This window comes from Danio aesculapii, chromosome 5, assembly GCF_903798145.1.
Source record: "Danio aesculapii chromosome 5, fDanAes4.1, whole genome shotgun sequence".
In the NCBI taxonomy this organism is placed as follows: Eukaryota; Metazoa; Chordata; class Actinopteri; order Cypriniformes; family Danionidae; genus Danio; species Danio aesculapii.
Genome location: NC_079439.1, coordinates 28165579 through 28187658, shown reverse-complemented (window position 1 = coordinate 28187658; position 22080 = coordinate 28165579). Strand labels below are relative to the sequence as shown.

Below are 22080 nucleotides of genomic sequence, written 5' to 3'. Positions count from 1 at the left end.
AATTTAAAGTAATCTTTTCTTTAAAAAAAAAAAAAAAAAAAAAAGTAACTGTACACAGCAGAATACACCATTTTCACAAACACCCCTTAGACCTCTTCAGCTATACACAATTTATTGCAGTTCACCTAAAATACGCAAAACTAGTTTTATTCTGAAACAAAAAACAGATCGTGTTATATTTTCTGATCTGAAAAACAAATGGTGACTTGTACACTTATTCAAAAGTTTCACTCTTCGGCATTCATGCCCTTGTGCAAAAGCAGGAACTCAATCTCGTATACTGATTATCTTTTTTGGGCTGAATGGAAACTATAAAAATGTGCTTACAAATGACATCGGGGGACATGTGTTTGTCCCAATGTATCTAGAGGGACATTAGAGCCATTAAGGCAATGCTGCAAATTTCCAAAAGTTGGAAGAGGTTACCGTTCTAATAATCTAGAACCATTTAACGTAAGGCTGGAATTCAAAGGAAAACAGTTCCTAAATCTAGAGGTTTCCATGCTGTTCTGTTAAAGCCGGTTTATAGCTTTAAATGCATCAACAGAACTTGATGTGCATCCAAACCTATACAAAAATAAACCCAATAGTCTTGCTTTCTCAACCGTTATGAAAAGAGAAGAGCATATAGTGCCTAACCTATCCACAAACACTTGATAACCCAATGACCTCCTTTTGCACTGAACAATATTATTACCACTGGTTTCTTAGGAAAAATCTACACTTGTAGAGTACCACATTATCATTCATGATACATATACACATTTTTTAGTCAGGTGTTTCTGAAACATACTCATTTCCAATAGTCAACAAGAGGATGTGAAACCATCTCTCAAACAAGACACGGAATCGGCCTAAGAATCTTCTAGAGGCCTGGAATTTGGAATGAGTACAGCTCAAGGGGGGACCCAGCCCCACTGGAATATTGCTAGAGAAGAACCAAAACTCTGCCTTTAGTACAAGTGTCAGTTATGAATCAATAAGTTACATATATTAAGACTTCATTAAATGGACAGATGGAAAATGTAGATCAATGTAAGGCCCCCAATCACTGAAGGTTTCATTCAGTCCTACTGAAACCAGCTGAATGGGTGGAAAAGGAACTTTAATATTGCTATCAGACAGCACGGCCATTTCATTAAGACATGCTTTTGAGAAAAAAAGGACTAATGAATTGAAAGAATACAGCAGCCAGAAGCACTCCCCAAGCCCAATGCTGCCACAGATTCAATCTGAAAGAAATGCTGCTCTTTGCAGAGTCCTAAAAGGATGGACACTGCAGAAATAAAAGAGCATATTAAGTTTGATCATCTCGCTCAACACGGCCCGATTAACCAAAGATGATTAACCAGAAGTCAACAGTTAGCAGCCTAATTTAGGAACTGTATTTTGTTTGAGAGCATCAACTGTAACACCATCTTAAAGCTGATGTGCAACAGACAAAGACTGTTTCCACAGATTTTTCTTCGAACTCCAGTATGAAGATGACCTCCAAACTAAGAAAATGACTTGCCATCTCAGCGTGAGCCATTGTATAAACTGTACAACCATCTAACAGCACAAGTAGCAGAGGTGGACAGTTAATGGCGTTAAAGACGTTAAATTTTGAGTGGAATGAAGTGTCAGCACTTTGCCTATTAGGTTGCTTTCACACTAGACGTTTAGTTAGAAACAGGATACAGTTTGAATGCATCTCAAATGGTAGCAAATGAGCTCGCAAAGTGAAGGTCGTGGGTTCAATTCCCAGGGAAAGCACCAACCGAATGCAGCGCAGGTCAAATACTTAAATGTAAATGTAATGTGAAAGAGGTAATGTGGACCAGAGAGCACACCTGCAAAAACTGAATCTAGGACCATCTATAGGGGGCGCTCTGAGTTTGCTTGCAATGGAAAGTGTCTCAATTTGTTTGAAAAGTGGAAGCATCATTTTAACAAAACAATGACAGCTTGATTATTATGCATAAGTGATTATGCAGCATAAGGGTGACTTATTCCCTGCTCTCTCAGGAGTCACCAAAGTTGAATGAACCACCAATTACTCTGGCAAATGTTTTACACAGCAGATCCCAACCCAGCAATGAGAGTACAACCCACAACACAGAGACAAGGAGAACATTCACTCAAAAAGGCCTCCTGGGGTCCGTTCTTCGTACCTATGTCTAGATTCACTGATCTGAGATCTCTGCGTGTGTTTTGAAGGACAGATCTATCAATCCTGAAAATCATGATCAGCAATGCAACGACTGGTTGACGGCACAGCAGCATAATAATCGGATTAATATTCAGTTATTCAAGCGAGCTAAATTACATAAAATTAGTAGTAAATGGTTTGTTAAATATGAAGCAATAACTTGTGGGCTGCAGGCTTTACACTTTCATGTGTCAAGATTATTTAGCTTTACATTTGGAGCGGATTTTCCTTTTTATGGGCCTATTCAAGTTTCTTAATCGGTGTGATATCTGGCTGCATCGAAAAAAAGCATTTTGATATCAGTAAAGGTGTCTGCAACTCTGAAGCATCAAATCACTGTGAAAACAATGACTGCATAAATTATTCCTTAACAAAAACAAACAGTCGAATATTGTGCATCTATATTATCATACACAAATTGTAGTAAAGCTGGTACCTTAAAATAGAGCGCATTTTTATCTAAAAAGTCCATATTAATAAATGTTTTTTGAACCCCATGGGGAGAACCACCCTGTGACAGTATTTTTTTTTTTAGTATTTACTTTTTCCCAAGTGTATATAACTACTACTGTGAGAAAATATCAGAATTATCTTTGTTTGAAAAGACACGATCGAATCCTGTTTATATGAAACAAGCCTGCTCCAAGCAGGTTTGAGCCACCAGAACTGTTCACGCTAATTAAGTAATCCATGTACGAAGAATAGACCCCTGGTACAGCAAAATAGTTTGATGGAACTAAAAAATAAATAAAATAAAAAAAAACGTAAAAACAGACCAACACTGCACTTGAGCCTCACCAAACGTGTCCAGTGTGAAAGCCAACTTAGTTTAGTTTGTGAATGATTACTCAATTAAAGTGTTAGTTCGCCCAAAAAGGAAATGTTCACATCAGTGACAGTGGTCATAAATGAAGCACAATATACTGACTCTGAGAAACCGTTTATATTATAATATTTTTGTTTTATGGACACAAAAAAAGATTCTAGTAGCTTGATGATATTCCGATTGGTCTGTTTTGAGGATGTTTTCTGGCAGCTTTGGCAGATGATTCGAGGTCTCAGGGGATTGGAATGACAAAAGTGTGTAATTAATAACAATTTTCATTTTTGGGTGAACTGACCCTTTAAGATGTAACATTTTACATCACACAATTCAAAAAAGAATAAATGCACTCATTTCAAATCACAGGTTGATCGCCACTGACAATAGCAACAGTTTGTGTGCTATTTGTCTTTAAATTTCATTAAGCTCACAATTTAAAACCTACTGGTATAAAGAAGCCAAATCAGAGGTTTGTTTTTTAAATATCACAAATGCACAGCACATATAACATGGGCACATTTACATCCAACCTAATCTGACACCAGATAAAGAATTTAAGCAACATTTTCCATAAGAAAATAGCTGAATTAAAAAGACAATGGGCGAATGACCTTGAAGTTAAAGCAGCTGACAGCAAACCAGCCTGCAAAGTCTGCGTGACCAATGCAGATGATTGGAGCCATCACAGTGTGCCATCAGTGGGAATTGAAGTTCAAGCAAGGACAACAGAGACAAAAAAAAAAAAATCTCCAGGCTGGTTTGCTTGTTCTATGAAAAAAATAAAAATAAAAAAGCTACTTTCATCTCAAAGTAAAACAGGTAACGTAAGCAACCATACACATTTTGAAATACACCTCAAAAAAGGAGGTTATTAAGATTGTGCCGATCCATTGCCGATATGATGCTTGGATATGGACATCCAATAAATGTAGTAATAGAGCACGGTTTATGTCCTGCTTCCTTTTAGAAAGCAGCTGGGTCCAGATATAAACTGACATTCTCTACAGGCAGAGTTGGAAAGAGGAGGGCGAGAGCGATAAATGTTATATGGGTGTGCGTGACTGTATTTGGGACCAATGAAGTAGCCTAATTAGGATGCTCTCAGGAATGTGTGGAATAAAAGAGAGGAACTTGGGATTTCATGCTGGGAATGATGCTGCACGGCTTTCAGGAGAAGAGCGGATGGTCTCCGGGAGTCTCACAGAGGCAGGAGGCGTGTGGTGTGAAGGAGAAGCGGATTCAGGTCCTCGGCATGTACAGCACGGTGTAGAGAGGGCTCAGAGGCACTCCGCTCGATTTTTGGCAACAAATCCTGGACCTGCTCAATGCTCACCAGGATCTGAGGAACAGCAGGGATGATACACAAGAGGTTGTTGCTTAATTTGCCTTTACCAACCCAAACACACTCACAAAATGGAATTATACAAAAATTCACTGTTTCACCTGAAATTAACACACAAAACCCATACAAGTTACCGGGACAAAATCAGATTAACAATTAATCCGTACTCACTTCTGCTGATTTCCTTGCAAATATACCAAGTTATTTGAAAAATTTTGCATTGCAATAGTTACTTTTTTTTAACATGGCAATTTTACACTGGAGCCAAGTAAAAACACACACACACACACACACACACACAAAAACAGTAAAATAGCACTGAAGCTCTATTTTTTAGGGTCATGACACATTGAGCCAATGGTCAGTCGTTAGGTTGCATCTGGCTAGTTGGTTTGATGTGTTCCACACTTCACCTCTCATCAGGTTAATGTCAGATCGTGTTGGCCTAATTCAGCATATAGAATGTGGGTCGGCCAAAGAGAGTGCTCTGATTGATCATTCATCAATGAATTACAGCACGAGATCAAAAGCTGAAGTGTACGCAACCAAGTAAACAATTCAAGCCAAGATGGAACACAAAGAGGCCGGTTGTAATTTTGCTAAATTTATCTAATATCTGCAAATAATATGAATTAAATAGATAAAGACTTGTTTGCACAAGCATATCCCTCTGTGGTGAATGACAAGTACTGTGCAAATGGTACAAAATGCTTTGCTTGCTTCATGTACGCATGCATCGGAAAGTCTAATTTATTTTTGTGAAATAAGAAAACCGACTAGTGGCGCCCATGGTTGTGAAAAAAAAAAAAAAAACAGCATGCACAGAATGTGCACTCATTTTACGCAGATGCCATCCATTTGGCGTGTTCAGACAGTTTTTGGTCCAGATGTGGCTAATGTGAGCTGACAACACAGTTTTTTTTTGTCAGCTCTGGTTCTTTGGCATCGTTTTGTTGTGTCCCGGCCTTAATTTGCACTATTGGTTTGGTTTCAGGTAAGGTTTAGAGCATGTTAACAATAACTGCCACTAGATTAGCCATTAGATTTTCAAAACGGTTGAAATAAGTGCATAAACTTGTGTGGAAAAAAACAAAAGCTGTGACACATGCAACTTGAAATGTAAATCATTTTTGCAAAAAAAAAAAAAATTTGTCACAGGGATAGACTTCTCATGATCCTGGATTTGACCTAACAGTGCTGAAAAGCAAAGAACAGATGTGGTTTATTCTCACCTGTGGAAAGAGAGGCCGTTCATCCCGTTTGAATTTCAGACAGTCAATGATGAGCCTCTTCATTGATTTTGGGCAGTTACTGTATAATTTACTGAGGTCTGGAGACAAGTAACCACGACCCACCATGAAAATAATCTACAAGAGGACAAAAAAAAACAAACAAACAATAAAATCAAACACTGCATTTCATAGATTAAATTCACAAACACTTCTCCATACCAGAAAGATTTGTTAGTTTTGTTTTTTATTGCCACTTCAGCAACGTATCTATATTAATCTTGCGATGAAATGTCCATAAAGCCATAATGATATTATTAACAACAACAACAACGTCATAATTCAATAAGCGAAACAAAAAAATTAAAATAAAACATTTTACATTAACAACATTGGATATGATTTCTCAGTTCGATACATGATAAATAACTTAAAATAATTCTTGCTTGGGATACATTTTTTTTTAAAACATCCACTGTTAGGACGTTGTTTTGTTTTGTTTTTGTATCTTTTTATCTGTTGTAGGTTGGGCCATGACTTGTTTAACTGATGATCATCATCGCTCTTATTTAAATGCAGTGCGAGAGTTCGACTGGGCCACTGTTCCTTTATTGTTTGGGCAGTTGGCCAGAGCTGTGCTCCAATTTGAGGCATTATGTTTTGTTTTGCATCCATGCACCAGCACTGACAAAACTTCCTGCATTCATTCACTTGCCTTTCAACTGATTGAACCTACTGATACTGATGTTTTGATTATGTTTTCAATTGTGTTAGAATAAATATTAAGTAGCAAAATATGTCAAAGCAATGGTGACCAATGCTAGACCTGATCACGGTTGTTGATATTTGAATAAGGCAAAGTCCCAGACATCAGTTCGTAGAGCACCACTCCATATCCATACACATCAGACTGGAAGGTGTACGGGTTAGTGTCTTGCATTCTGATCACCTCAGGAGCCTGAGAAACAACAACAACAGTGTTACACAAGCATTAAACTACTTCACATATGCAGTAAGATTTATTGACTCTAGGCGACAGATTCTCACCATCCACAGGATGGAGCCACTGGGCTGTTCGACCTGCTGTGAGCCACTCCAGCGAGACTTTACTGTAGCCAAGCCAAAGTCACCGATCTTTACTGTCCAGCCTTCATGCAGGAAGATATCTGACACAAGAGCTCAGGAATATCATGCAGAACACAGAACGAGTTTAAATAACTAAACTAGGGACAAAAAATAAATTAAAAAATCCCATTAGCTTGCAAAACGTTTTTCATTAAGCATCCACAAAAACCAAGATCAAAAGCATGTTGTAACATTTATTACAGATGTGGTGCTAATAATGACATCTACTGGAAGCAAAGGGGTTGAATGTGATCCATCCTGCAACAGATCTCTCACACAATACAGGCAAGAGCACTGCTAATACATTATGGAAAGGATACTATTAGATTTCAAGTCCCGATGAATGATATTCTTGGCGTGAAGATAACTGTCAAGAAAAGAAAAGAAACCAAAGTTAAGGCTTAAGGTAAGAATAAAGTTTCCAAAGCTCTGTATAAAGAGCTTACATAATAGGTAGGACAATCATATAGCATTGGTGAATTTCAGGGAATGTGAATTTTCCTGTGTAAGCATGTTCTGCGATTCTGAAATGTATTAAGTGGTATTTTCTGATCAGAGCACCTCCTCAATTTCTTTTAGGAAGCTGCAAGTGTCCTTTTACAAGTTCAAATCACAATCTATCACTATCAGTTATTTTTGAAGCATGTAGCAATCATTCTTAGCCACCATAGTTGATATTGCATTAACGATATATTGTTAGTTAGCCTGTGTGTGAGGTACCAATAAATCATGCATGTAATGGTATTTTCCATTTTGAAAGTAGCTGTTCAAAAGTTCTTATAATTCTTTTGAGATTTAAGATTCTTAAAAGGATAGTTTAGCATTAGCTCACACTAAAATGGTTATAAAGTTTATAAACTTGTTTTTCAGTTGAATACAAAACAAAATATTCTGATGAAATTTGGAAGTCTATGGAATGGTCAAATTTAAGACATTTAAGACCATTATAAATGAAATTTCAGACTTATACAAAACTTTTTTATATTATAATTTGTTATTTCTTAGCCAAATGTCTTAAATAAACTGTCAAAACAAGCAAACCCCAGTAGCATACATACACGTTTTTCAATAAAATCTTAAAAAAACATTTTTTTTTTAAATCTTTAAAAACTATAATAAACTAAATGTATTCACAACAGTCTGTCCAGGTCAGTGGTAGAGAACTTTTAAACAAATATTATTGTAAGGACGATAATTAAACCATACAGTAAACAGTTATAAATTTGTTAAAAGTTCTATAGAGATGGATTGTTGGCGATTGGATGGGTGTTGGGTAGCTTTACACAGACATAGGAAAATTAAAACCTGTTTACAATTATTTAAGACCCACAAGACAAACTTTAAGTGAATTTAAGACTTTAAGGCCTAAAATTTAGTTTTTGAAATTTAAAACATTAAGACCCCGCGGACACCTTGCTTTAAAATCACCAAGGCTACATCTATTTGATAATATAGTAAAATCTGAAATTGCAACAAATTAACAGGTTTCTTATTTTGATATTTAAAATCACAAAAATGCATTTTTTGTGAAGGCAAAAACACATAGAAGCAGCCAGTGTCATCAAAACCTTAAATCATTCTCAAAAACAGGTTTGCTGCTCATTTATTATTATTATCATCATCAAGTAAAGAATTGTAAGTTAAAAGCCTTTAACATTGAACTAACTGAATGTACATTGTCAAGTAAAAATATGATTTCTTTAAGAAAAAATGCTTTTTTTAAAAAAAAATTTTCAAGTCTTACTTAAATTAACTTAAAATATCACATTTTATTGCCTTTTCATAGAGCAAATATTCTGCATGCAAGATAAAAACTAATTTTATATTGTTGATATGAAGAAAAACAACTTAAAATTCTTACTCCATGCCCTGTGCAGTTTGGCGAGCAACATCAATACGCCGCATGGTGTCAAACTTGGTCTCAGTAACATGCAGATGGCGATACAGACTGCTGCCTTCACACCACTGTGTGATAATGGCAAAATTAGGCTTCGTCATGAAGCCCATAAACAGTAGAATGTTTACATGGCGTGTTTTTCTGTAGAACAAAAGAGTAAAATAGTCAACGAAACACTGAATGGTTGTTCTAGCCAAAGACATTACTGTTGTAACAAAGCAGCATTAATGCAAACTATTGCTTTTTATCGATCAAAGATGTTCTATGAAGCTCTAAATCACACTGACAACTCACCGTAAAACCTGCATCTCATTTTTAAAGGCCTGGAGCTGCTCCGGTGTGGGCTCTGTCACTTTAAGAATCTTGATGGCCACGTCTCCATGCCACTTGCCTTTAAAGACGGTCCCAAAAGAGCCTGCTCCAATCCTCTTTAACATGGACACCTCCCGTGAGTGCACCTCCCAGTAGTAGCTGGAGTCTCTGTAACCTCCCCGGTGCTTCAATGACACCACAATTATTATTTTTTTATTTTAAAAGCCTAACGGTAAATAAGTTGAATCATTAGTGCATCAAAAAAATAAAAATAAATAAAACACACCACTTTCTTTTTATCATCAGACGAGGACTGCTTTCGTTCCTTGGGCTCAGAGGGGGATTTGGGGGGTTTTCTTCCTGGCGACCCTAAGTGGGGTGGGCTAGTGGAAGGTTTGGGAGAGGACTCGTACCCTGTGGATGACGCTAGAAGATGAGAGCCAGTACACAAACATTTATTTATAAGTGTAGTTTGGTGCGTCATTGTGATCAGAAATGGAGAACAAACAAATGTAATGTGAGAACGTGAAAAAAAAAAAAAAAAAAAAACATTCTATGCAATGGGTAATTGAGCAGAGTAAAAAAAAAAAAAAACACAACTTACCCACTGTGCTGATTTTGAATGGTTCCTGAATGAGAGTGGGGGGAAAAATGAATAAATACATGCAATGGAGGAGAAATGATCAAGGAGGCATGCAGAACCTCCATAGACACATTCTGTGATGTTTCTTATAATTTGGTAGCGTACAGGGCCAGTTCACCTAAAAATCCATGCTCTCTCACTGTGTTCCAAACCAGATAAACATGCCTCAGGGTAAGAGCAGTCATGGACAGAATAATGAAGGTCCAAAACAAAGTGCTCAGAACTGTCCGTTTATTTATTTATATATTTATATATATATATATATATATATATATATATATATATATATATATATATATATATATATATATATATATATATATATATATATATATATATATAAAAATATATATAAACGGCCAGTTCTGAGCACTTTGTTTTTATATATATATATATATATATAGTATGTTTGCCCAGTTTGATTCATTAAGCATGTTTAATTCATTATGCAGATGAAGGTGCAAAAAAATGCATTGAAAATGATGATGGGTGTAGAGAAAGCTATCCCTTTTAAAAGGATACAAGCTTTACATTCTTGTAATTTCAAATCTGTATGACACTCTATCGTCAATACAACATAAAAACAGAAGTGTAGCACAAAGTTGACAATGCTCTTTTCCAAACAATATATGCTAATAGTCATTGTTATTGTTTTGGACATGCCAATTTGAATATGAAATAATAATAAATAAAAAAAACATTACACCGCATTTTGGATTTAGTAGAAAACATTGAGAGAGACTATAATGTTTAAGTAAACTGTTCCTTTAGAACAATGTAAAAGATGAGAGACTTGATGAGCTTATAGTCATGTTTCTAACCTCCAAAAGGCCAGCAGCGCCAGGCTCCAGCGTGCTGACCATATGAACATTAGGTGTTGAGGTTGATCGATGCCTCTGGAGAGACTGACCATCCTCTCCTCGAATGAACAAACGGAAGTTTGACGGGGAAGACGGCAGCTCCCCTCTGAAATAGAAAAAAATATGTTAGGTAGTTCTACATTTCACTTCGGGGATCAATAGATAGACGTAAGAATAGATTAGGTGTACCCAGGAGAATCTGAGGTTAAAGGTAGGTCGCTCTGCGATATGGAATTGGTGGCCGGATATATCAATATCGCAGGGCAGTCTTCTGGATTATTAACACACCTGAAAGGATAAGAACATCAGTTAAGTGACAAAAACGAAGACAATTGTGCATCTCGAAAGAAACGATCATGAATAACATACCGTTTTGTCATTGTGTCCATGTCCACACATACTGTAGGGACTTTACTGCTGCAGTGCTGGTGAAATTTATATCCACATGTCTGACACCTGAAGCCGTTGAACAAGAACTTGTGGCAGAAGTCACAGTATGCTAACTTAAAGAACGTTTTACGTACCTGTGAAAACAAACAATTAAAGATGATGCTGATTGGCTGACTAAGTGGACAACAGTGAGATATTTATTTTTCATTATCTGAACTTCTATACTTTTCTTTATATTCAGCAAATCACCCCAAAATTATATGGATAATAAAAAAAATTAAGCAGAACAACCATTTCCAACATCGACAAAAATAAAGAATGATTTCTTAAGCCCCTAATCAGCATTTGATAATGATTTCTGAACGATCAAGAAACACTCAAAACTTGAACTTAACCATCAAAAGACATGAATGGTATATAAAACCTCCTAAATTAGTTGTAATAATTGTAAGTTGTAATAATTAACAAAACATATTAAGCAAAAGAGACTACAATACATTTTTTAAACCGTATGGAAATCAAACCTTAAAAAATAAATAAATAAATAAATATATATATATATATATATAATATATATTATATAATTCATTTTGTTCATAATACATACCATGAAAAAGTCAACCCCAAACTACCGAAAGTTGTTATAACTGAATATTAGAATCAAACCAGTGCCGCAAAACATTTTTATAAATAAATCAGTATAGTGCACACAGTATTAATAATAAAAGTTAATAAATGCAAGGCAAAAAGAGTTCATTTTTATTACTTTAAAATACCAAACACAACGCATAATACTAAACATAATGTTAACAAATTCGACATTTAATTGATAAACTCAGTCCTTAAAATTCAAACTAATTTGAAAAAAATAGACCTAACAATGAGAACTTATCCTTACAGGTTCAATTCATGATGCAAGTACACTTACAAAATTGTGCATGGTAAGGGGAACATCATCCAGGACTTCTACCAGAAGCTCTTCCCCTACGAGGGGTGTGATGTCAGTGTCCCATTCTGTAAGTCTCTTTCGGCTGCCAAAAGACAAACAAAGACAAGCATCACTTGAACAGAAACTTTACCAAATATTTTGTCACTTTAAATGCTACCATCCTTGGGACACCTACCCTTCAAGTAGGCGAAAGACAGCACAGCAATCCTGGCTTAGGCCTCTGACTTTCAGGGCTTTATCTAAACTATCATACACAGTTTGCCCAGGCCGAACGTTTACCTGAACATAATCAAAGATGGGAATGATCACAAGCACACAACTACATATGTACATATACAGGTTATGTGAGCTGTTACAAATATGTATGGAGAACAATGAAGAGTGAATGAAGCCTCACCACCGTCCGCTGCTTGTTAGGGAGGTAGACGCGGATGGTGCCTCCACCTCGGGGTGTATCATCCGGGCTGGTTTCCCCCGACGAGGAACAGGAGGAAGTGTTGGACATGGTGTCTCTGATGGGGCAGTGAGGGACTGGCAGCACTGACACTCACAAAGATTTACACAGCAGGGCAAATGCAGGAGGAAGCCCTCATCTGGAGCCTGAGATGGACAACATTGTGTTAGTGCCAAAACACACAAATAAAACCTTCCACAAATGTCTGTTGACATAAAAACAAGTCCATTAAACAGATGTGAACACTAAAAGGTCAGGCAAAAAATGTTTGGCATAGATATACAGATCATGACAAGATATTACTGAGGGTTTAAAAAAAAAAGACGAATGGTAAAACCTCTTATTTATTTTAGAAATAGTTCATTATTGGTTCTGTGACAACAAACTATGGTTATGCTAATATGCAAACCTTTATATTTTTATTAAGTCACACTGAATATGAGCCATATACAATGTAAATTCTATTAGGATTTTTGATTTGATTTACTAACTCTCATCTAATCTAAACTAAGAACTCTATTTAATCTTCAAAATAAAAAATAACCACATACCCAGTATACCAGGGCTGTCCTGGCGGTCCTGGAGGGCCGATGTCAAGAAGAGTTTAGCTCCAAATCAAACACACCTGGACCAGCTAATCAAGCTCTTAAGCTGCGGTCACACTTGACTTTTCTTCCCATAGACTTCCATTCATACGCACGCGAATGCGTCAGACCGGAAACGCGGGGTCATATGTCAAGTTTCGCATGTTGCTGCGGTGCAAAGTTCAAGCTTGGTGAACTCTGATCTGCGAAATCGCATCACTTGACTGCGTGAGACCAATCGAGGATCAAAACACGACCTCCGTGGACAGAAATTTAAAACATGGAGCAATCGCTCGCTTTTTAAAATGGCTAATCATCTTGTTTAATCCCGCCCCTTTTCGCAGCGCCGTACGACAGAATTTCGCATACAAAAAGCCCAGTGTGACCGTAGCTTCAGTAGATATACTAGAAACTTCCTGGCAGGTGTGTTGAAGCAAGTTGGAGGTAAACGTTCCAGAGCACTGGCCCTCCAGGATGGAGTTTGGTCAACCCTGCTGAATACCCTTTTTTTATTACAAAAATCCCGTAATCCAGTCAGCAGCGTGGATGATGTCAGCGTAGGCTTATGCTGGCATCACATTTTCCCATTGCAATTACATGCTGAAATGTACATATATATATCTATAGTATTATAATCATTATATTGACCTAAGCTGCAAAATAGCTTACCTTAACAGGTGTAACAACCAATAAATACTTAGTGTATTGGTATATTGTATATTCAGAGAAAACAAATGCTTCAAATATATTAGAGTGTAAAAAGATTAAAAAGCACCATAGGTAACACTTTATAATAAGGTTTCATTGGTAAATGCTAGTTGATGCATTAAAATCAATAGTGAAAAAATTATTACATTACAGTTACTATATTAACTATATTAATTCTGGTTTAAAAACACAACCACCACTTATTATACATTAATTCTAATTAATAAAATGATCACAAATGTTCATGTTATTATTAGGTATTACATAAGAAAGCACGTCACTTAATATTAATAAAAGCTTTTGTTTTTTCATCATGTTCAATTTCATCAGTTAATGATAAATGTATGCGTGGAATAATAGTAATACAAAAAGTCACAAAACTTTCATTTATATGTCAGCATGTGACTAGACTAGATTAAAAGGATAGTACTTACCCTTATTTCAAACCATTTGATTTTCTGTCAAACACACAAAAAAAGACATTTTTATTAAATGTTAGAGACCTGTAACCATTGACTTCCATAGTATTTATTTTTTCCCCACTGTGGAAATCAGTGGTTACAGTTTTTGAGCTTTCTTCAAAATTTCTTTTTTTGAGTTCAACAGAAGAATCTCAACAAGCCTTTTAATGTTAATACACATTACTAAAGTTTAATAATAACTTATTATTCGCTGTATTTTGAAGTGCTCTTCATAATAATATTGTGCATGTTCATGATCACGATTTATTGGATTATTGATTATCGGCACGTGTCTATGTCAGGGTTACCAAAAAAAAAATTAAAAATCAGCAATTTGTATAATATATTCAGCAGCTATATCATTAGGAGGCTGGATGTCGAAGATTTTTAAATGGACTGATTTAATATCCAAAATGTTATTTTCAAAGTTTGTTTTTTGCTAAATGAAAACTTTCATTTTGGGTTTGGTGGTTCAGTAAACAAACTCATCATCACTAGATATGATCAATCCTGATGTGCCCACAAAGCAGTTCAAGCAAAGTGCAAGCAGAATGTCAGACAACGTGCAGTCAAGCATTACGACTAAAAGCCAGTTCAATTTTGAAATCTTAATTCAACAATAAAACTTTCCAGGCGTGGCTGTTTGAAATTACACAGAGTTAAGAAAAATGATCACGGCAAACTTTAGAGCCAGTAAGTGCCTAAACAATTAATTGGACTCACTTCTACACTTGTATTTTAGTGCAATAAAACTAACATGAAACAGATGTAGACATGCATACCATAAAAAAAAAAAAAAAGAAACGCTAGATTACTCTAAAACTCCTTTTAACATTTTGGTCTATAATTAAACACTATAATTTTGTCTTAAGGCTATCAAACTCTTAAACGAACCCATTTAACCCAAACACGTAGGAACAAGTACTTCGAATTGAACGTTACGTTTTATGATATATAATGCAGCATACACCATCTTCACAACCCTAAACCACAAGTGTTGTGTAGACTGGAAAAACACCACTGCAGTTGCACCATCATTCACTTCACAATAATACACTGTGTTGTGTGCTTCCTACATCAGCATGTATTAATAACCAATACATACATTACTCTACACACACTGTCCAGTTTAAATTTGATGCTGATGGCACATTTATATGAACATACTCATATGCAATATTACATTATTACACTATTATTATAATATTACATACACTGAATATTTAATTATAGAATAACACAATGTCTGATTCATACATACAAACATACTATATAATACGTTTATAATATACATAACACGTTTAACCTACACAGAAACCTTCATCAATCCTTTTCCAAACACACTTAACTTAGGCAAACTAATAATCAGGTGACAGCCCAACAGGAGGTGAAAGAGAATTATAAATGTTTTATACGAACACCTCCCCTGCTGAAAGTGTAACCGCAGAAATGTGCAGCAGCCTGCAGAGGAGATGAGTTGGCTGGGTTTAGCAAACAGTGATGTGCCTGATCATTTTCTCTGTCCTTCTCCTAGAACACAGGCCATGCAGTTTTGGCTTGCTCACTTTACCGAGAAAACGGTGAATATTATGACTGAAGTATAAAAGCATAACAGCCAAATATAGCTCCTTAAGTCCTGTCAGGTGCCTTATTCGTGGTGAAGAAGGGAATGCTGTTTTCATGAGGCGGAAAGGGATTAGACGACTAGCTGCTAGCTAGCTAACGTTACCATTGCTAATGCGGTTTAAAAGTTGAGAAATACTGCTAAACCTAATTATTCAAGCGCTGCTATGTGACGTATCGTGATTAACAACTGCGACTAGTATTTTTGCAAACTACACCCCGTTCGCGACCCTCACTTTGCATTTTTTTGCTCCAGAGTAAATACTCACCTGAGACAGCCATCTTGAATTCTCTCAGTCTCAAGTCGGATCAGCAAAGAATTTCAGGGAAAGCGGAACAGCGAAATGTCGCGTTCTGATTGGTCGAGGGCTCTGAATCGCGACGCTCATTGGCCATCTACCTTGCTACTTTGTAGCAAGGGAATGAAAAGGGGCGTGTGCTGTGCTGCGGTCGACGAATGTAAAGTTTTTCCATGCTGTAAAGAAACCTACACAGGCCAGGGCTGTTACGTTCGTAATGTACTATTCAAAATGATTACGAGTAGCAAAAATGTTTCACACAAGAATAAAAGCAACGTTATACCAAGTAATCACGAGATTACGGCAATGCACTGCCAGTCAACAGGTTAAATTGTTGATTTATTACATTTGTATCTCCTAAATCTGAACAAGTCAGGTCCATAATTGTTTATTTTGTAAAAAATTGCAGTCAAAGGTTTTGGGGAATTTATTCTTATAATGTCATAAAATATGAACAGCCAGAAAAGTTAAATTATTATTTTTTTTTAATAAAATATTGTACATAGGCAGGTAAATCATGTATAAAAATAACCCTGTGTAAAAAATGTCTATCTTGTATTGTCTCTTTGGGAGCGGTCATGGTCTAATGAACCACTCTCCATACCACAACTGAGGTGAGACCCCTTGAGCAAGTCACTGAACCCCCGACTGCTCCCCAGGTGCCGCAGCGATATGAATGCCCATATTGCTATTGTACTATCATGTCTGTGCACCTGGTTGGGTTAAATACAGAGCAGGAATTAGAACTATGTGTCAACATACCTTGCCACAAGTCACTTCACTTGCTTAAAAACCTACAGAAAATAGACATGAATACAATTTGATTTATATAAATACTATTAAAGTGGAGATCTGTGCCTCAGTGCAGGAGGGGAAAAAATCATTTTGAGAAAGCAGTTTAAAAAAAAATGTATAATTGAAATCTACAGACGCAAATTAATTAATTAAAATGAATTAAACACTTGTGTGAGTTTTCTTTTCATGAGATTGAAAGCACAACAGTGTTCCTGCCTGCAGTGTTTTGCCTCAAGAGATAATCAAAAAAGCATCATACAAATGTAAAGAATGTTTCTTTTAATGTTTGTGTGACCTTTGTACAAAAGATTTATTTTGGGGAAGTGTAGATAAGCAAACAATATCTTTGTATTGAAATCAATTCCTCTATGTTTTAAATGTCACGATTAAATGAAAAAAAAGACCACTGTGCAGTTGAAATTAAAATGTCCATGTTGCTTATTCCACGCTCAAGAATTTCCTCTTTTTGGCAGTGCGTGTGTAAGGGTGGTGTCGCCATTCAACATCCGCAGTACTCTCATTCTCTAGTGTGCCGAGCTTAATCATGTACACTGAAAATGATACATACATGATATTAATTAAAGATAAGCAATGTGCAACACAAGTGTCCATTTTGCACAAATATAAACAAATCTACACCAAAAAAAAAGAGAACGTTCCTTACATTTCATTTCAAACCTGGGTCCAACTTCTGTCAACTCAACGTTCTTGTGATCAGTTTTCTTGTAAGTGTGGTGTCTGCAATATTAAATAATTCCATAGTTGTTATGTTTATTTTGCTCAGAATCATTGATACAGCAGTAACACTACAACTCACCTGAAAGAGATGTAATCATCTGCGTTCGCGAATGTAATAACACGTCTGCTATCCTCTTTGGGTACAGGGAACAGATACTTTAGGATGTTGGACACCTAAAAAAAACAAGTCATAATTCAGTTTACAAAGCTTATTATAATGTGCATGACCTTTGATCAAGCCTGGACTACAGTATTAGTAGTTTGAAGTGGATAAAAAAAGTTGATCAAAATTAGGACAACAATAGTTGTTGTTCAATGGTTATATGAAAACTATGACGAAAGGCAATGATCCATTTCAAATATTGACTACTGTATAACATTACAAATGACAAGACATTAATAATATTTATTTATTTAAAATAGAAATAGAATAAGACATCATATAACATAGAATTTCAAAAAAAGATTGGGGTTGTTTTAAAGAGCTGCATTTAATTATTTTAATATATTTTAAACTGTAGTTTAGTACTTTAAAGCTGAATCTTCAGTCTTCACTGTCAACTAATCCTCAGGAAATAATTCTGATATGCCGATTTGGTGCTCAATTTACCTTTTTTTATCAATGACTTACTAATTTGTCCTGCTTAATATTTTTGTGGACACTGACTAATTTTGCTTCACAATTCTTTGATGAAAATAATAATAATAATAAAAGATTTAGAACAAAAATCTTTTTAGCAATGTCATCCATATTATTCTTAAAGGGTTCATTCACCCAAAAATGAAAATTTACTCACTATTCTCTCACCCTCAAGTGGTTTCAAACCTTTGAGTTTCTTTCTTCTGTTGAGGACAAAAGAATATATCTTGATGAAACCTGTAACCACTGACTTCCATAGTGTTTATATGTCTTGGAACTTAATTTGTTACTAGTCTTCAGCTTTCTTCAAAATATCTTCCTTTGTATTCAACAGAAGAAAGACTCATCAAGGTATTGATTTTCTTAGAAACAAAGCGAAACAAGGGGTAGGGGTAAGGGGAAGGGCTAAGGGGCAGAATTGGGATTGAGCCAGACTAACCCCAAAACTTTTGAATGGTTATGCAGATGAGAAACTCATTTTATTATTGTTTTTCAGGGTGTATAACTCACTCTCCGTCCAAGACGTGATGTAAAGTTGTGGAAGATGAGGTGAGGGTAGGCTTCGGACATGGTGCCAATGTCTGGAACATCATGTCTCATTACCACATTATACATGGTGAAGTAGGCTGTTGGCCCAAAAGGAAGGTGACACACCACCAATCCATCTAAAATAACAAAAAGGCATAAATACCTAGAGCAAACACTGCAAGAGGGATATGAAAGTAGACTTACAAATACAGCAATACAGTACTGTACAGTACTACATACAATACAGTACATACGTGCAGTACATACACAGTGCATGTAAGACTGTACACAAAGCAAGATACAGCACAAAAGCCCATACCTGGCTGACCTCTGGTCTCATGAACTATAACAAGATCAGTGACATTATTAGATTTGCACGCATGTACTAAAGTTTTAACTTCATGGTTTCCTCTGTTCATACGCTGGGCCCCTGGAAACATTAGCTTCATTTCCTGCCAAACAAAACAAAAAATACCTAAATAAACCACAGTTTGTAGATACTGGTTTCCCATACGTCACTTTATGCAAAACACCTGTGCAAGTACAAGTGTTTTAAACAGAAGTACTTCCTCATGTGTGTCAAATGTGAATACGATTTAACATACTTTGGCAAACATCTTGAGTCTGGAGCTGGGGTCTCTGGATGTTGTAACCATAATTTTGGGGTCTTCCACTCCTGCCCATTTGTACTCATCATCCATATGAGAACTAACACCTACATTATGTAAATAAATAGGTTTAAATGCAGTAAGAGATGAAACTCAATTCTGATATACAGTTGAAGTCAGAATTATTAGCCCCCCTTTGAATTTTTTTTCGCTTTTAAATATTTCCCAAATGATGTTCAATAGAGCAAGGAATTTTTTACAGTATTTCCGCTAATATTTTTTCTTCTGGTTAAAGTCTCATTTGCTTTATTTCAGCTAGAATAAAAGCAGTTTTGCATTTCTGAAAATCAATTTTAAGGACAATTTAAGCTATATTTTTTTCCGATAGTCAACAGATCAAACTATCATTATACAATAACTTGCCCAAGTACCCTAATCTGCCTAGTTAGCCTAATTAACCAAGTTAAGCTTTTAAATGTCACTTTAAGCTGTATAGAAGTGTCTTGAAAAATATCTAGTCAAATATTATTTACTGTCATCATGACAAAGACAAAAGAAGTCAGTTATTAGAATAGAGTTATCAAAACTATTATGTTTAGAAATGTGTTGAAAAAAAATCTTCTCTCTGTTAAACAGTAATTTGGAAAAAAAAATTAACAGGGGAACTAATAATTCAGGATTCAACTTTATGGGATAGAAAAAGTCACCTTCTCCACCCTCATCATCAAACTCCAAGAGTTTCTGTACTTCTAATGCCTCTTTTCGAACCTCAGTAGGTAACAGACGATTTTCTGCAAAAGAGAAGAAGATTATAAAATATGACAAACTCAAAATGTATTAGACAAACTACATACTGCTGGAATCTGACCATCTAAAGCAGATTTGAGCTTCTGTTTTTTCTCTTCAATAGTGCGCAGTCTGTCCTCCTGGGCTTTCCTGTACAGGTATTCCTTCCTCAGTCTCACTTCCCGTCGCAGCTATGGGCAAAAGAAATAATTAAAATAAAATTAGTTCAGTATCACATGATCCTGAAACTATTCTATAATGCTGAGAAAACATTTCTGCTTATTAACCATGTAAAAAAACTGATGTGCTGTTGAAATTAATTTGGGGAAACCATAAGTTTTTTTCAGGGTTCTTTGATGAGCGACATGTTAAAAAGGACAACAATTATTTTTAAAAAATTGTGTTTTAACATAAATCTAGGCCTCACTTTTGATCAATTTAAATTGTCCCTGATGAATACAGTGCTTAATGGGATCCTAAAGTATATGCATAAAATGCTTACTGCAAAATTGAACTGCGTAAGATAAAATGTAAGCAATGTAGCTGTCAAGACCTTTTATAGCTACTGTAAATTATATTCTCATGGTAAGTCATAATATATAACGATCTTCATAGAGAGTATATTATGTGCAACTATTTTAAGACAATTATAGTACAACCAAGAACAATTGCAAAAATTTACTTCACATTTACATTTAGAGAATCAATTAATATGAATAAACAACTGTACAGCTCGACAAATACTATTTTCACACTGGGAGGGGAACAAAATCCCACTTTTAATACAGGTTTATATGCTGATCACTCTTCATTGTAGAGCTTGATCACACTACAAAACAAGTAAAAAAGCAACAATAATGGCTTCATATACCTCTTATGTACGAAGCGCGGGAGGAAAAATGATCAAATGAATTAAAGGCAAAACTCAAATATGTCTAACAAAATAAATACATTATATTTAAGTTGTACTTACCATTTTGATAAACTACACGTGACAATTCCGCCCCACGGTCTACATTCACGACTTCCTGTTAGACAATCCGCTCATCCTATCACTGACAACAAACAAGCATGACGCGGCCTTTCAAAATAAAAGTTCTCGGCACAACGCGGATTGAGTTATGGCAAGCCGTTTTAGCTTAAACAAAACTTTGTTAAAACTGACTATTCATAAATGTATTTCGGAACGATTGTATTTTGACGTGCGATAGTTATAATTCGACTAGACTGAATGACAATTGGAGATATCGGCAATTATAATTGTTCTAGTAAGAAAACAGACTCCACATAGGCCTGTAAACTTATTTTGATTAGTCAAAATTATATTTGGAATAGCTATTATTTATAACATTTTTTAAAAACATTTTCTTATTGCAGCAGAATGAACCGTCAACTACTCTGGCATATGACATCATAAATATTTTTAATAGATAAAATATTTTTAATATTAAAAAATTCTTTAAATTGGTTTTGAGTTATCACAGTTATATTTAGAGATATCTGAATTTACTTCTAGTCGAATCCGTTGTGTGATTTCCTCAGCTCTCCATTGAATTCGTTGAAAATGCTGTAAAAAAAATAAATAAAAAATTCATTCATATTCCGTACATATACCTCGTTATTGGACTTTTAATCTTCAGTAAGCCAACTCAAACACTTCCGGTGAACTGTCATGTCAACTGCCATTAGAAAATCGCAGAGTTTCTTTAAAAATCAATGATATTCACTGCCTGATTGATATACTGTATGATAGAAAGTGTATCTCAGACCAAACAAGAAGCACTGCATTAAATTCCTTTGTTCAGCGCCTTGTTTTTAATATATGGAGATTTAACTTCCCAAAGTGTTTTCGATGGAGTTTCTGCGCTCACAAGCTGCATCTTTCATGTTGTTTTACACCTGAGCAATTAAATTAATGCTGCAGTCTATTTTAATGACTGTAACCTTCATTCATTCATTCAGTTTCTTTTTGACTTTGACCCTTTATTAATCTGGGGTCGCCACAGTGGAATGAAACGCCAACTTATCCAGCATATGCTTTACACAGCTGATGCCCTTCCAGCTGCAACCCATCACTCGGAAACACAAATACATT

The 22080-nt window shown here is 35.6% G+C and overlaps 2 protein-coding genes across 4 annotated transcripts; both read right to left on the bottom strand.

Annotated features, from left to right (window-relative positions):
- Positions 1–27: 27 nt before the first annotated feature.
- araf (A-Raf proto-oncogene, serine/threonine kinase) lies at positions 28–15895 on the bottom strand. 3 transcript variants are annotated; one of them, XM_056457830.1, is made up of 17 exons: positions 15861–15895; positions 13942–13965; positions 12159–12361; positions 11937–12040; positions 11741–11843; positions 10792–10946; positions 10612–10710; positions 10384–10528; positions 9524–9548; positions 9206–9345; positions 8902–9104; positions 8572–8748; positions 7031–7077; positions 6633–6751; positions 6412–6543; positions 5589–5723; positions 28–4353 (listed from the first exon to the last, which is right to left on the bottom strand). In XM_056457830.1, exons 3-17 carry the CDS (start codon positions 12264–12266, stop codon positions 4213–4215), a joined length of 1833 nt encoding a protein of 610 aa, XP_056313805.1. In that variant the 5' UTR covers positions 12267–12361; positions 13942–13965; positions 15861–15895; the 3' UTR covers positions 28–4212. The 3 variants fall into 3 exon arrangements, with proteins under 3 accessions (XP_056313805.1, XP_056313807.1, XP_056313806.1); XM_056457832.1 differs by having other exon boundaries at positions 9206–9333; XM_056457831.1 differs by lacking the exon at positions 13942–13965 and having other exon boundaries at positions 15861–15884.
- Positions 15896–16949: 1054 nt separating this feature from the next.
- imp4 (IMP U3 small nucleolar ribonucleoprotein 4) lies at positions 16950–21049 on the bottom strand. The gene is made up of 9 exons (XM_056457827.1): positions 20959–21049; positions 20068–20176; positions 19907–19990; positions 19197–19306; positions 18911–19043; positions 18574–18728; positions 17503–17597; positions 17350–17423; positions 16950–17236 (listed from the first exon to the last, which is right to left on the bottom strand). Exons 1-9 carry the CDS (start codon positions 20959–20961, stop codon positions 17124–17126), a joined length of 876 nt encoding a protein of 291 aa, XP_056313802.1. The 5' UTR covers positions 20962–21049; the 3' UTR covers positions 16950–17123.
- Positions 21050–22080: the final 1031 nt, after the last annotated feature.

Bases quoted from the DNA above. Each gene is read 5' to 3' on its own strand.
- araf (XM_056457830.1), bottom strand. From the start codon at position 12,266: ATGTCCAACACTTCCTCCTGTTCCTCGTCGGGGGAAACCAGCCCGGAT. The intron at 7,078-8,571 runs GTAAGAATTTTA...TTTTCTTGACAG, and splicing joins CAAACTGCACAGGGCATGGA to TTATCTTCACGCCAAGAATA. The intron at 6,752-7,030 runs GTATCCTTTCCA...CTCTTGTGTCAG, and splicing joins TCGGGACTTGAAATCTAATA to ATATCTTCCTGCATGAAGGC.
- imp4 (XM_056457827.1), bottom strand. The intron at 19,991-20,067 runs GTCAGATTCCAG...TCTCTTTTGCAG, and splicing joins GCTCAAATCTGCTTTAGATG to AAAATCGTCTGTTACCTACT. The intron at 19,307-19,906 runs GTGACTTTTTCT...TACATAATGTAG, and splicing joins TGATGATGAGGGTGGAGAAG to GTGTTAGTTCTCATATGGAT.